This window comes from Cynoglossus semilaevis, chromosome 7 (genome assembly GCF_000523025.1).
Source record: "Cynoglossus semilaevis isolate Cse_v1.0 chromosome 7, Cse_v1.0, whole genome shotgun sequence".
Lineage (NCBI taxonomy): Eukaryota > Metazoa > Chordata > Actinopteri > Pleuronectiformes > Cynoglossidae > Cynoglossus > Cynoglossus semilaevis.
The window spans coordinates 6,033,695-6,049,312 of NC_024313.1; the positions used below are offsets into that span (position 1 = coordinate 6,033,695).

Below are 15,618 nucleotides of genomic sequence, written 5' to 3' on the forward strand. Positions count from 1 at the left end.
ACTCTAACATGACTAGACATCAATATAAAACTCATCACCTTTGTCTGAAATGATTGTCAACACATTTGCATTAAATTGTATGAAATACGTTTTTATTAGGGCTCACATGGTGTTTTTTTTAAATAGTAAAGGACACGGTGACAGAACAATGGAGGATTTAAAACACTGGTCAACTAATAAACCCAATTAGTTTACAGGTGGTGTTTTTTTTAAATAGTAAAGGACATGGTGACAGAACAATGGAGGGTTTAAAACACTGGTCAACTAATAAACCACAGTTTACAGAAAGTGTTAATGGCAGTACAGATCTAGTACTAAATTAGACAAGGAACGATACAGACATGCTACTTTTCTTCTGTACTTTTTGTTTTTGAATCTGCTCCAACTTGACAAGTGAGGCCAGGACATGTTAGACAAAATAATGTTTTTTTTTAGCTCTTACCAATAAAGAATTTCTACAAACATTCTACAGTAGGCTCTGAGTTCAATGGAAACATTGTACAGGAGTGGAACCTCCATGGTGTTATTGTACACTTCAGTAAACCATTCTGAGAGCGGATTTGCAGACTTTAGGGATTGGACAAACATCTCAGTTTGTTCATACAGAAACTGTATGAGCTCGGAAATTTTGCTCATGATGTCTTCCAGTCTGATATTTGCTACTCTTCTGGCAAACTCGATTGCTGATCTCTTGTACGCTGGCAAAGATTCGGAAAATTCAATGCAAGTTTCTCTCACTATGAAAACGTAATCAGAGACAGGGAAGGGTAATTCAATGGACAGGATGTAATCACAAACTAATTTGAAATACTCGGGTATTCTCTCCACAGCGTCCTCACATACGTCTGCCACATCTTTAGTTATTTTGTTATAGATTTCAAACCCTGACAGTCTCTGATTGTACCCAGGGACATGGAATTTGGTCTCTTTAAGGAAGCTATAAACAGCGTCGAGAACGGCCTTAACCTTCTTATGGTATTCTTCCAGTATCATAATTGTGTTATTACTGAAATCGGCCATAATTTCTGAAGGTTTTATTACTGGCAGTTTGTTTCTCCGAACCCGTACGATGTCCTCCCCGAGCCTCAGAAGTTCATGTATTGCAAAATCGGCTACAAGGAAAGCTTCATCTACAACTTCCTGCATAAATTTCATCGTTGTCACCAGCAGGCTGTTAGGTATCTCCATGTTATAGGTGGTATCAAAGAGAGGCATCTCTGATCCTCTGAGAACCATGTTCAAACCCAGGATTTCAATGTCTCTTGTTGGCTCAGACTGTAGGAAGATGAAAAGGAAAAAAACAGTTATTATAAAAAGAAAACATGGTACTTGACAAATTATAAGTAGTCAACAAAGTGCTCTTACTCGATAGCTGCCATAGAGTCTTGCATTGACTTGTGTTCGAGAGTCTTTATCTGCATCAGTCTGCATCTGAAATGATATACGCCCTGCAGATGGGCTAAACAAAGCCACCACGAGTCCGTCTTCTGAATTCAGAGTGATACTGTGGTTGAACCGTATTAGTGGATTGAAAATCGAATCAATTTCTGCTGCATTGCTGATGGAGGCGTCAATGTTGTCAAAACTCAAGAGGACAGTGCTGTCGTGGGCCGTCTCTATTAATGGAAGTTTTGAAAAAAACGAAGAGGTCACTTTGAATCCACTGTCTGAGCTGTGGCCCTGGACCTTCACTTTCAGAAGGTCAAACTCAGAGGACGAGGAGATGAGATCGAGTTTAATTTCCATATCGTCTTTGTTGAGGATGCTGGCGTCAGCTTTCACCGTGATTATTGCTGTTTTCATGGAGAACTCATAGGTCAGGTCACCCATTTTTGGAATTTCAACAGTTTGAACTCTGGGCAAAGTCACTTGGGGTAGAGTCAGCCCGCTGAAGGCAGATGGGGTGTACAGAGGTGGCCTTGAAAAGAGACTGGTCTCAGGCAGTGGAATGGTAAATGAAGACATCTCCAGATCAATCACTGGTACTCTGTAGGCAGGCACTTTAAATCCTGAAGGCAGGTCATTGCTGTACTTTTCGTACTCTGCCTTTACCCTCTGGTATGACGCATTGAGAATGGAAGCTGCTTTGACCTTGCTGTTGCGTACGTTCTCATGCAGGATATTGATGGCTGGCTCCAAGTTAACTTTAATTGTAATCATCTCAGGGTTCTTCTTATACTTTAGTTTGGAATTTATGTCAACTACCTGTTGGGTTGTGATTAGGTAGTCACCCAGGCCAGTGTCTCTCCAGATAGAGAAGGAATGCAATCTTGGTATTCTTCTGCCAAAATATGGCACTTTTATTTCAGGGATGGAGATAGTTTCCTCCAGGAAGTCCAGATTTGCCTCTCCATTAATCTGGGTAGACATTTGAATTTCTTCATTACTGTTCTCCACAGTCAAGTGATGAAAGTACTTGTACTGGTTGAACTTAGCCAGACCTTTCCAGGCTAGTTGATGAACCCGGGAGTTAAGGGTGAGAGAGATGTCATTCTGAAGGTGTAACTTTCCAGATAGCTTCATCGGAAGGGTAACCTTGGCGTTCCCCTTGTTCTCGGTTGAAAACATGAGCTCGTTGGGTTTAATCAAAGCCGAGGCCATGTTTGAAACTGGACCTTCGACCAGTCCAATCATCTCAGCACTGTGAGTAGCCTGAAAATTAATTTTCAGGTCACCAGCTTCAGCCTGGAGCTTGACCTCTGCCACACTGTTCTTCATAAAGGGTGCCTCTGTTTCAGCCTTGGCTACGATGGTGAGATGATCAAAGATGCTCATATCTGCCGTCAGGGTGTGAATCATTTTGGCACCGATGAAGCCAGTTTCTCCGTTGAAAGTGACTGTAGCCGTGTCAAAATCTGTCACCACATTCACAGAACTCTTGTGGTTTGCCTCATCTGAAAAACTCATCACTGCATATTTGTCACTGGCAATATTTTCAAGGGTCAGGTGCAGCTTGTCATCCTCGAGCTGTAAAACTGTCTCGGAATTCATCTGGGCGTCACTGAAGATGCCGAGTGGTGGGAAGTTAAGGTGATGTTTGTATTTAGTTACTGATTTGGCAGAAACATCATCTCCAAAGGTGTAAGATACCGTGTTGGCAAGCTCAGCAGCATACAGCTCTGTGGTGACCTTGGCCATAGTCTGAGAAGTCACAGACGATTTGTCAGAGAGTTCAGTCGTTGCCTTGTAGTCGAGTGTGAAACACGATGAGTCGATGGTGATTCTTTCAGAAATAGACACAGGACTTTCATGGGGTAGAGACAAATGTAGAGAGGCGTCCGCTGTGTAGTCAAGGATTTTCAGAGTAGATGATGCCACTGAGTTGAAGCCCAGTTTGAACTCTGGTGTCTCTGATGTAGTGGTGGTGTTCGCCATGTCAGCTGTGGTCTTCATTTCATAATGAGGTGATTTGAATTTGAACTCTCCGTAAAGTTTTCCAAAACATGGGAAGACTATGTTTCCTGCCTTCTCTCTCAGCTCCGTGACGATGATGTCATAATTAAACGATTTGATTTTCTCCATCATTTTGTCCAAATAATTACTCACGTCATTGACCATTTGTTGGAAATCAAAGTCATGCAGTGCATTCACAACACTCTGCACAGGAGACAGGGCTTTTTTGAACAAGGGCCGAAGATTAATTGATTTAAGGGCTGTGAATACTGAGTGGATCTTTTCCCTCACCTGATAGTGCTTCATCATTTTCACAATCTCATCCATGATGGCCTCAATCATCTTCTCAATCTCATACTCAGAGAGGATACTTTCTATTTTGGTATAAATGGCACCGAATTTATTGGCAATGTCATAATTCTGGAGCCAGGCCATGATGGTCTCCATGATGGATTTCACTGCATTCTTCAATTTTTCTCCGGGGAACTTAGCAATCATGTCAATGACAGCATTTTCTGCAGAGATGAGGAACTTATTCAACTTTTTGACAACGAGGTTAAAGTTGAAGTTGTTGATGACCTCCTTCAGTTCTGACAGTTTGTTTCTCACGGTGACACTGACCTTGTACTCGCTGTCAATATCTTTCACCATCTGGACGCTGTACTGCATCAGCTCCATCGCTGTGGACATGGCATTTTCAACAAGTACAGGGAAGTACTGTTCAAATGGCACCAGGATGAAATGGCTGTCACTGTTCTTGTCATATTTCAAAAATCCAGAAATGGAATATTCTTGATTGGACTCACTGAAGAGAGGGGTTGAGAGCATGCCGTTCATCTCAACACCCATTTTCACTGCGTCGTTATAGGACTTAATTTCTTGATCGATAGTGTTGTCATTCACTTTGGATTTAATCCGGAGTGTGAAACGTTGCTCGTCTAAACTAAGAATGCTGTCGAACTTGTTGTCGATGCTGGTCTTCAGAGGGTCTCTGCCTTCCTGTTCATGGCTGGTTGAAGCTCTGTACTCAAATGACTGCGTGTACAGGAGAGGTTTTGCTTTCAGGAGGAACTTGCTGTAGACCTCGCCTCTGTGCTGTCCATACAAGGACACTTCGCCATCTGAATTGAAAATCGCGTCGATGGTGAGGGCGAAGGGCTCAGCAACAGTTTTGACTGTGCTCACCAGACGAAGAGATGGAGAGTTGATGTTGGCCATGTCATTAAACTTCACAGAAAATCCAGCAACCTCTATATCAGCAGTGTGGGTCACATGGGATCCCAGGAGTTTTCCATTTGTATTGCACTTGGCAGAGAAGACCTGGTCTGCAAACTTGATCTCATAGGTGTGTTTCAGCTCCTCTCCTGAGTAAACCCCCATCAGTGTTCCTACCAGCTCCATCTGCATGGGCTCTGCCTCGAACTGGGCATCATTCACAAAGTTAACCTCCATGATCTTAAGGTCATTTTTCACCACAACCGTAGCAGTAAAAGGCACCATTTCGACTTTGATGTCATGCTTGTAGGCGTTGCTCCTGTCAAGGACGTTGTCTGTCTTGGAGACAAGTCTGAAGGTTGTGTCTGCAAAAGACAGTGAGTGGGTGTTTTCAGTTCTCATCTCTCTGAAGGATCCAACCATGTTGTTGGAGAGCAGTAGGCCATCTCCGTTCAATTTCAGGACAACTCTGTTTCTGGCGTTGGCATCAAAAACGTTACCCTTTACGATGCCATTGAAAGAAATTTCTGTGGTTGCAATCTTCCCTTCAACATTGAGCTCTGCTTTGTTCTCCTTATAGCTTCCCTTGGTGGTGAGGGACGTGCTAACACCTGAGGAATCAACAACACCGTGGAAGACATTCTCGAAGGTCATGGGTCTGTACTGTGCAGTTGTTGTACAGCTGGTGGTCAGACCATTCGTGTTCAGGGAGAAGGTTCCTTTGTGAGCTGCGACCCTTGTGAGGAAAACCAAGGAGGCGTCAGTGTTGACCTCCACACCAGAGGGATTGACGGACCCAGTGATCAGAGAGTAGGCGCGGTTGTCTCCGTCATCAACTTCGTTCTCGATCCTCAGAGTGGCCTGTCTGTTGGTTGCTGAGGCCTCAATCTGGCTACGAAACAGTTTGCCATCAGCCTTGGTCACAGCGTCGCAGCGCATGCTGAGCTTGATGTCCTTGTAGCTAAGGCTCATTTTGGTTTTGTGCTTCATGCCGTAGGTCTGCATGTCAGTGACGGACTCCATCAAAAGTTCCTCCTTTGCATAGGATGCATCAATCTTGTTGGAAATCTTCAGGAGATCAGAGGTGACCTTCAGTTTGCTCTCCAGCTTCGCTTCCCTCTTCACCCGGTCAGCAGAGAAGGTGTGGCGGTAGGTGCTGTTGGCATCCAGGGATCCGACCGTAATAGCACCTTCTGTGTTGACGTCAACGTACAACATGCTTGGTGCCAGGGAAAGCTTGGTGGTCACAGCCAGTGAAGTGTCCAAACCGAGTGGCGAGGTACCGTACACGTTGTACTTTCCTGTTGAAAGCACACTGTCTGTGACAGAGATCGTTTCCAAGACACTAACACCTGTCTTAACAAACATGTGTTTGAGGTCACCATCCAGAGAGAATTTCAAGCCTTCATCTTCTGTTTCTGTGAGTTTAGTTTCAACTGTAAAGAACAAAAATGAGTGATGTGAATAATTAGTATAATAGAAATAATATTAAAAATAAAATATAGTAATGTTTTACAATTGTTGTTGAAGAATTAAGATCATTTTACCCCCAGTTGAGAAGGAGAGAACGTTGATTGGGCTTTCAGTGATCATATTGAATTTGGCTTCGTAGCTCATGGACTCAGCTGTGCTGTTGCCGGCAGAAAATGTTGTTTCCAAGGTGTAAGAGTTGAGCGTGACCTTAGCAGACATGTCCACCATTCCCATCAGTGGCAGGCTCAGATCGTACTCAGAAGGAATGGTAAAAGTGGGGATCTGGACCTCCGTTGAGGCAAAATCCACTCCCAGCTGAGGTAGGGAGATCTGGGGAGAAGTGACCTTTGGTGGAATCCTCAGCTCCTCAGATGATTTGCCTCCCAGTGGCAGAGGAACAGTAATAGTGAAACGGTCCTTGTTGAACTTGTATCTGAATTTACTATCGCTGTAAAAGGTTTACAAAAAACAGTTACAGGTTAAAGCTAAGACCAAAGACCCTCACCTCATGCCTTTTCATAGTTTTGAACTCATGTGATACTTACAAGTTCATAAGTAGGCTGTTAGGGATTTCCAACTCTGTGAGGCTGCTTCTCAGAGTTTCAACATAAGGAGCATCTTGTACAATCTTGTCCATCCAGATGTTGCTGGCCTAAAGGAGAAAATGTTTTAGTCTAAACTCAAACATTATACATTTATTCCAAACAAACGTTTAGTCATCCTCACCTCCACTCCCTTTTTTAGGATGTGACGCAGCTTCATGTCAGTATTCACGACCTGCTGGTCCATGACAGCGTCTACAACCGTCCTGAGACAGTCCTCCAGGGCGTCCTGCAGTTTGTGGGTATCAGTGTTGACATTTGATACCAGCTGAACCTCAGCCTGTTCTTCACCTGGGGGGAGAAACGCAAGTAGATGACGCCACTTAGTTGTCTCACTTATTCAAAGAAATAATGTGATTACAACATTAAATAACTCACCGTATTTGACAATGACAGATTGAGTGGAGGTAGAGTCTACAACTTTTACTTCACTCTTGAGCTCCATGGTGACTCCATCGTCTTTACTCAACGTAGCAGTGACGGCTGCATTGGTGCTAAATGATGGAACAACCATTTCGACTCGGAGCGTTCCATCAGTCAAGGAATTCAATCTGTAATTATTAAAAGAGCCAATCAATACCTCCATTTCAATCAGATCAGTGCTTTATATTCTGTATATTTTGATTCAATAATTGCAGCAAGGTTAACTCACTTGGCAAGGCCGATCAGCGTAAGCTGGGGCACGTTGTTGTCAAGGAACTGCATGGTGATGGATTTGCCTTCGGAGCCGCTGTCTGTCAAACTAACCTTAAAGCCAAGCTCAACATCCATGTCAGGGACTTGGACTGCAGTGAGGAAGATGTTCCTGTTCCTGTTGTATGTCATCACGGCTGTGGCCTCTGTGTGCTCAGCACCTATATTGATTTCATTTGTTATATTTATTGAAATTTTCTAAATATGAAAAAGTTTGTATGTTTGTTCATGTTTGTTTGTTAATATCGGTATTGTACCTTCAGCTCTTAGGGCCAGTGTCAAACTATCAACCTTCTCATCCTTTTCCTCCTGGCGGAGCTGGTAGGTGATGGTGGCGGTGTACTCAGAGACCTCGTTGGTGGGCATAATGTCAACAGCCAAGCTGAAATGAAAAGTCAGGGAGAAGCAGTGAATTTCTAAAGTAGATACAAAAAAAAAAAGAAAATTAATTAAAAGTTAAATATTAAAAAATCTAAATAAAGATTTAATATATATATATATATTTCTTTTATCAATAAGATCAGAATTCTCAGATGAAATTCATAATTTCAAAATGTTTGTAGAATACTAGACAAAGAAATAAAATCATCACTAAAACCTACACACTGTAGAGATAATTATTAAAAACATTTCAACAAAACCTTTACCAAAATGACTTTTAAACCCAACCAACATTCACTCATTCATCTCATTGAAACCATTTTCTTATAACTCTGTGAATGTTGAATTAAAAACTGGCTGGAGAATAACTTACACATTGTCTCCAATCAGGGACAAGTCACCGGTGTCACTGAGAAGTGTTTTGACACAGAGTTTGACTCCAGGGAAGACTGGTTTGCAGGTTGATTCCTCCACAGTGTCTGGCATCTTCACAATATCATCGGTTCCAACAATCACCACTTTATTGCTGTTTAGGAGAATGGAAATTCAATGTTACCGCTGCTGTTATGACCAACATGGTGACATATATAACCCTAGAATGTAGTAATTGTCATTATTTACCTGACTCTCAGCAGCTTGATGGGACCCTTTGGTGTGGGGATGCTGAGCTTGACCTGGCCCTGGCTCATGCTAACCTTAGCATCGAGCTGGCTCTCGTGGTACAGGGTGGTGTGCCTCTCAGCGGCAGCCATGACAAACTCAGGCACATGGACTCCCATCCTGGTCACAAACTCCACTCCGGCTGAAGGCACGAACAACAGCTCCTTCTGTGAGTGAGTAGTAAAAAAGTGAAATTCAAAATATTTCCATAAGATGAAAATGAATATTGGTATACACACAAAAAGGACATGCCATTAAATCAAAATAAGAAAACCAGGGGCACGAGGTCAAAACTATATTAGTCAAGTTTTAGGTTTTCTGTGGGAGGATGGAGGGATGTTGACGAGAATAAAATGGTGAATTAGCCACTATGCATATGATAAACACACACAAAATTTGAGCACCGCCTTCAACCCATCGAGTAAATTTAGTACAGACTCTGCACAACTTTCTTAGGATATTAAAGTTAAAGTCCTTCAATGAAGAAGATATGATAAAAACTTACCATGTCTGGAGAAATTCTGAAGCCTCCCTTTACCCCAGGAGCAAAGGTTCCTGTCATTGCAAATGTCAGAGGCAAACCAGCTGCAGTTGGCATCATGAATTTGTTGTCCATGAACACGTAGTGGGCGAACATCTCCTGATCTTCTCCTGACATCAGCTTCCTCAAGACCTGACAAAAGATATACATTGGAAAAAATAAATGCTTCCTCAAGACCTGACAAAAGATATAAATTGGAAAAAGATGAATAAAATCTGACTTTTTGTTAATGACTAGACAAGCAGAGAGGGGTGAGGGACGCTACCGTTGAAGGAAGGACCCTCATGAAAATGTCGGCAAACATGGCTGCATTTTCTGCCATGGACTTTAGGTCAGCGGCCTTGATGTAGCCCAGTTCTTCTCCCATGCTCCTCAGGTAGGCTATGGCCTCTGGAGACTCCTGACTCTGGAGGTCTTTCATTAGTTTGTTGAAGTTGCGGACAATTTCCTTCCCAAGGTTTTCAGGGATCTGCGGGATAAAAACACCGGAGTACTGTTGGGTCAGATGTGTTTATAAAAGTGCAAGTAAACCTGAGATTATTTAACCTGAAGATTTCACCGTACCTTCTGTCCTGGGGTTTTAAATGGAGCGACCCATTTCTCCAGAACTTCCTTCATATTTGGTGGCATCTTGTCTTCAGCCCAGTAAATAGCCTTGGACACAGTGTCAGGGAAGAAGCCGTTGTTTCCAAACAGAGCTTCAATGGATGGTTCAAATCCCTTTCCTTCCATACCGACCTACAGAGTAACATTCAACACTTCAACGCAAGGTCTGACCTTATTTTGTCACTATTAATTACAGGAAAAAATACGTCTGTTAAGGAGATTAAATATTGTATTTCCCCCGACATTACAGCCAGTACTTTCAATTAAAATCAAATGTTGTCAAATCAAAATGTAATAAATAAAAGTCATTAACTGTAACCCAGAATTCATCTCAGAATATAAATGTGTCTAATGTGAATATCAAAATCATGCAGAAATATTATATTTTACCTCCCAAATGTTGGCGTAGAATCCAAAGGCCTTCAGTGTGGTCTCCAGCATGACCTCTCTGGGCAGCTGGCTACTGGGGTCAAAAATGATGTTGCTGAAAACTGCAGCCTGGACGCTCTCATATCCCAGGCTCAAGTTGTAGTTTTGAGAATTTCTGAAGTCGTTGTCTGTGTAGATATCAATGTCCTGCACAGCTTCCCTTATCATCTGTCCAACCCTGAAGAGACACAAATAGTTCAACTTAGATCAGGCATAGGTAAATAAAAACAACTAAAAACCAACAAAATGCTTGCTAACTGACCAAATGTTAATCAAACATTTCAATATTAAATCATTAATTCGCTGGGGTTAAGGAAAATGACTTGGACATGAGCCATAAAAGATAGATTATATAAGAATTCGTGGGCCATAAAAAACCTTTCCAAGTGCCACGATTTGCTTCTGAGCCGCACTTCGGACCTGTGTGATTTATGTCACTGATATAAAACATTAGTTGTTTGCCGTATTCTTACGCTTGGAGGTCGGGATCAGTGGAGGAAATGATGTTGTAGATGTGGGAGGAGACGAAGGTCTTGACCTGGGTGTTCTGTTCCTTCAAGAGCAGCTTCTTCACCATCTCCATGTCACCTTCCAAAGGGTTCTTCATCAGAACCAGGTACGCTGCCAGACGCTTCTGCACAGCACCGTTGGGGTACTGGCTGACTCTCCTGAGGTTAGAGCGGACCTGGAGAGAGAATAAGAGGCATGGTCTTGTCACTTCATTATAGGAAGGTTCATACCATGTCATGGGATGTCATGATTTACCTCAGATGTCACAAACATGCGTCTGAAGGCCTGGATGGCTGCCAGCTGCACAGACAAGGTGGTTGCAGGCTGCCTCATGCATTTCACTAGGGTGTTCTTAATGGCAGGGTCGACAGCTTCCATCACGTCTCCGATGTTACCAAGAACCTGCACACAACAAGTCACAAAGTCAGAATCTAAAAGTGTCATCTTTTCAGAATATTGGACAAAGCCTGATGCGTTATGGAGGAACAAGAGGATTTTTGTTCTTTATTGCTCATTCTGACATTAATTCTAAATTGTTTTTAATCTTCCTCCAACCAACATTTCCATTTTTAAGTTTTTAAAAATGTTTTTTTACCCTCAAGGTCAAGTAGGTGAGTTCCTTCTCCCCAGCACAGTCAGTGCCCAGAATTGAAGTAATGAACTTATAGACTTCAGTCATCTCTGGTGTGGTGGTTTCTAACTTTGAATACAGTCTTCAAAGAAAGTGTGAAACAGAAAATATTAGACACAGAAATTGATACACGAAAAACAAAAAATCTCTAGAATCCAAACCTTTTACTCACTTCCTAACTGTATTGCCCAGAGCATACATGACCGGCCGACTCTTCCTGTGCCGAGCCATGTCCAGCATATCCATCACCATGGAGTCTGAGGGACCCTGAAGCATTCCCAGTGCGTAGACGGTGGCATCAACCGCGACTGGACCGTTGTCAAAAGTCTTGAGGACCTTGAGAAAGGCGCCTGTACATTCTGGGGTGCCGCACTGGACCAGAGCTTGGACAGTGAGAGAACCGGAAATTTCCATCATCTCCACAGCAGCAGATGTTAGAGCCTCGGTCTTCAGGCCTCGGAGCTCGGACAGCAGGTTGTTAAAGAGGCCGGCCCGCTCTTGACCATCAGGGGTCTGAGACAGGGAGCTGAGTCTCTGCAGGGTCATGATGACACTGTCTTTGTTCTGGCTAGGGGACTTGTCCTCCAGCTCATCCATGGTTAACAACTTGTAGTTGTCCCGCTCTAAAAATGACATTATTTAGAACTTGTGAGAAAACAGCAAGAGGAAACAGGCAGAATCTTTTTTACACCTACACACTACTGAAATAGATGCTTACTTGGCTCAAAGGTTCTGTCGTTAATCTTGATGGTGTCTCTCAGAACCAATGTCTGCTTCACATCAGCAGTGAGTCCATGTGAACCCCTGGGTAAAGAAGACAAACAAGGGTTTTACCAACATGGGCATCATTGGGAAAATGCTTAATTCCAAACAAGAATTGTTTTTTTTCTAAAAATAAAAAAATGTGATGACACTTATTTTGGGACTATTTTTAGAACTTACTGTGAGGACAGGGGCTGGAAGAGATGTTTCTCTGTGCAGCTGCAGTGAGTCATGACCTTCTTCTGGTTGTCAAACTTATAGTCACAGGTCTGTTTGCTGCTTATCATCCTGGACAGGCGGAATTCCTGACAAGTACAGAAATGTAGCCTTTAAAATGATGTCAATAAAGATTTTAAATACATAAATTAAAATAAAAAAATGACCTCAAACTACACATGAATAGACCTAATAAAAGCATAGCCAAAGGTTACCAGCCAGTAATGACAATAGTAAATAAGAGGAGCAAAAGAACTAACACAAAATACTAATAAAATCATCAAAAGTTAAGTTAAAAGTGAAAGGTCAGCATGAAATATCTGGAAATAAAAGTACATAAAATTAGCAGAATAAGTCTTGATTTGATTAAATATCATTTGGAAGTAGTAACTATTATCAATCTATAATAATCAAAACCTAGCCAAAAATATAAGTAAACTAGATTAGCGTTAGCAAAATTATCTAAAACTTAACCACAGAGATAGTGTGAGATTGTGCAAACAGGTTCAATAGAGGTCTAAAAAACTTCATCGAAAGGCCACAACTGGCCCTGGGGCCGGACTTTGAACCTGGCAGATTGTGAGCTGAATAAATAGTTACCATGCCAGTGATGAGGGCCAGAGGGCTGGTGTGCATCTTTTTGGCATCGACTGCGGAACATTTGTGGACATCTCGCAGGACCGTCACACCACTGTCTGTGTCCTTGACGGTGATGGTACTGGGGCAAGTTCCGTACACAGTTGGCTGAAACAACAAAAGAAAAAAAAAAAAAACCAGGTCAGGTTAAGAAAATTCAAAAAATAAGCAAAGAAAAAAAACATCCAAAACAAATCACCTAGATACAGGAAAAACATGTGATTATCAATTGCTGTGAAAGATCATCCTGTGACTGTGCTGCAGGTGATGACATTAGACAGAGATAAAGTTATCAGGGACTTTGTCCTGCACTGAGGATGTGTACAGGACTACATGATGTGTCATGAGGGCATTTATCACCCCAGGCTGGGGCAGCTTATCTACTCATTGTGCAACTATTAACATTTATCTGTTCGTGACTTGTTTTGTTTTTCCGCAAAGAGAATTAATCTCATCTCACTGATTCATGATCTGAATTGATTGGCTAGAATGACTTAGAAAAACAAAGAGGCAGCCAACACAGTACAGGTAGGGGGAGCTATACCATGTCTCGGGTCACGTCCTCCACCACCTCAGGTGACAGCAGAGCGTTGATGATTCCCCTCTTGATGTTCAGGATGTTCTCTGGCTCTTTGTCCTCTGGGTAAAGCTGAACGTGATCCTCTCCGTCGATTGCAATTTTTAAGACGTTTCTGTTGGTTTGGGAACATCATCAATTTTACAATAGTCAAAAATCATATCAATGCTGCAACAGAGACAGCACAAAAAAGTAAAAAAAAAAATCACAAAAAACAAGTTCAACTTCTGAATATAAGTTCTTATTGAAGAAAAGAAAAATGAAAAACACGGGGTCTTACTTGGCCATGGCGTCCTTGAACGCCTCACTGCCCACAGCAGGACGATACACAGGTCTACCTTCAGCGTCCAAAGCAGAGATGCTGCTCAGAGAGCAGTCTGTGGTGGACAGGATGAACCTACAGGTCTGGGGCACGTCCACTGAGACCTGTGCAGCAGATTCTGTGTTAGCTCTGAGTTTTGAGTTTTCTGTTTTGGGTCAGCAGTGTACACGTGTCTAGTTTTTGAAGTACTTAACACATACTTTGCAGGAAACCTTGGGCCCGCTCAGTGTGTCTGTGCCAATGGCTCCACTGAAGGACTCAGCTTCGTAGTCATACACGTACTGCCTGAAGTTCTTGAATCGTTTGGCCCCTGGAATGTGTTTGAACGATTCATTGGATTAGTATTTATAATAAAAATATTTTATCCTACTATTGAAACTACTTCCACACCCATTTCTTCTACTGTTATTGCTAAAGCCGTTAATACTAGTAATAATGATGCTACTAATTACTGTGGATGCTATGGAAACACAGCAACAACATTGATCATATTAATACAAAATTAAATAATTCCTCTTTTTTGACATAAAATGAAAAAACTTACACGGGCACATTGGTGACTGTTCACTTTCCACAGCTTGCTCTGTAAAAGACAACAGAAAATCAACTGATCAACAAAAACATTCAAGAAAATGTTTTCCTAATGTCAGAAAATAACACTGAGATAAAATACGATAATTATTTTTTATCCAATTGGAGTACGCATGTCCTTTGTTGGACTTAGGGGCCGACTGTGGCCCTTATACATTATATACCTTATACATGACTAAATATGTGTTATGTGTGTATACCTTATACATGACTAAATATGTGTCTTATATATAATCCATGTAACTTCACATTTGAAGTAAACAGCAGTCATTGCATCACTGTTTGTCAAAGACCCAGTAAACAAACAACAGACTTCTGTTTTCTGACCTGTGCCTGAAATGACACAGACATTTTGGCTGGTTTCATGTTGGTTTAAAGTATCACTCTTAAAAAAGTTTGATGTAATTTGATGCATGGTTTCATGTTGGTTTAAAGTATCACTTTAAAAGGTTGATGTAATTTGATGCGTGTATAAATTTGAATTCAAGCGTAGAATAAAGTATTCAAGATATTAAGATTAAAAATAATGAAAAAAATCCTGCCATCGCTTCAAAAACACCTTGACTCCTAAAGGCACAAACAGAATACTCACGGGCCAGAGTAGTTCCCAGCAGGAGCAGAAGGCAGAGCTTGGTGGCCCCCATGTTGGGCACAGTTCAGCTCTTAGATGCCTTGAAGAAGGGGGAGTCCTCCTGGTTCAGTGGAGACTAATCCTCAGGTTTGGCTCCAAGCAGCTTTTATACGATCTTAACGTGTGTGACACTTGAAACTGTGTTGTCCTTGTTCCAAAGTCTGAGCGGTCCTTGTGGTAGTCCAAAGGTAAAAATGATTTCACAAACAGAGACTGACTCCTGTCAGCACTGGGAGGGGGTGGTCATTATGACAAAACCACCTCCTCTGCCCTTGTTTTTCTCTCCAATTGGTGCAGTTTCTGAGGAATTCTCCACACCAAGTCCCGCTGGTAGCTCTTGATGCTAAAATCATATTTTTTAAAAAGATGGTCAAACTGTACGATAGTCTTTATCTATAAAAAACAGTCCATCAGATCAGATAATGTCATATAAAGGCTAATATATCTGCAATCACTAACATTGATTGCGTGATTGTGCTGCTCAAAGGCCGTAACACAGTTACAAAAACATTGTAGCATCAGCACTCTCAGGCATGTCACTTATATCCTCCAGCCCAGCCGTTATTAACCCTTTTATAAATGGTCTTGACAGCAGTTGTTAGTAACTGGCATTATTATGGGATATTTTAGAGTTTAGTTCACTTGCCTTTGTTGCCCTTTGTTATTTTTATTGATCAAGAATGTCTGACAACGCCAACAATGCCATTTTTCAACAGAATCTCACTGTGACTTTCTTAATAAATATACAA

The 15,618-nt window shown here is 41.9% G+C and overlaps 1 protein-coding gene and 1 long non-coding RNA gene across 2 annotated transcripts; one reads left to right on the plus strand and one right to left on the minus strand.

Annotated features, from left to right (window-relative positions):
• The first annotated feature begins 55 nt into the window (after window positions 1-55).
• Window positions 56-457, plus strand: LOC107988778 (uncharacterized). Its single transcript, XR_001760251.2, has 2 exons — window positions 56-197; window positions 286-457. It is a non-coding gene; the product is annotated as an uncharacterized LOC107988778 (long non-coding RNA).
• Window positions 383-15,066, minus strand: LOC103380908 (apolipoprotein B-100-like). Its single transcript, XM_008313042.3, has 26 exons — window positions 14,831-15,066; window positions 14,192-14,230; window positions 13,848-13,957; window positions 13,606-13,751; window positions 13,293-13,440; window positions 12,713-12,856; window positions 12,077-12,201; window positions 11,853-11,938; window positions 11,307-11,757; window positions 11,099-11,216; window positions 10,759-10,905; window positions 10,467-10,678; window positions 9,955-10,171; window positions 9,523-9,696; window positions 9,224-9,427; window positions 8,923-9,090; window positions 8,379-8,584; window positions 8,131-8,283; window positions 7,634-7,758; window positions 7,336-7,537; window positions 7,062-7,234; window positions 6,808-6,974; window positions 6,627-6,733; window positions 6,156-6,529; window positions 1,366-6,044; window positions 383-1,275 (listed from the first exon to the last, which is right to left on the minus strand). The coding sequence occupies exons 1-26, from the start codon at window positions 14,880-14,882 to the stop codon at window positions 439-441; spliced, it is 9,564 nt and encodes a 3,187-aa protein (XP_008311264.1). The 5' UTR covers window positions 14,883-15,066; the 3' UTR covers window positions 383-438.
• Window positions 15,067-15,618: the final 552 nt, after the last annotated feature.

Coding starts and splice junctions, on each gene's coding strand:
- LOC103380908 (XM_008313042.3), bottom strand. CDS start 14,882: ATGGGGGCCACCAAGCTCTGCCTTCTGCTCCTGCTGGGAACTACTCTG. Junction 10,172..10,466: donor ACTGATCCCGACCTCCAAGC/GTAAGAATACGG, acceptor GTGTCTCTTCAG/GGTTGGACAGATGATAAGGG. Junction 9,091..9,223: donor TGAGGGTCCTTCCTTCAACG/GTAGCGTCCCTC, acceptor ATCTTTTGTCAG/GTCTTGAGGAAGCTGATGTC.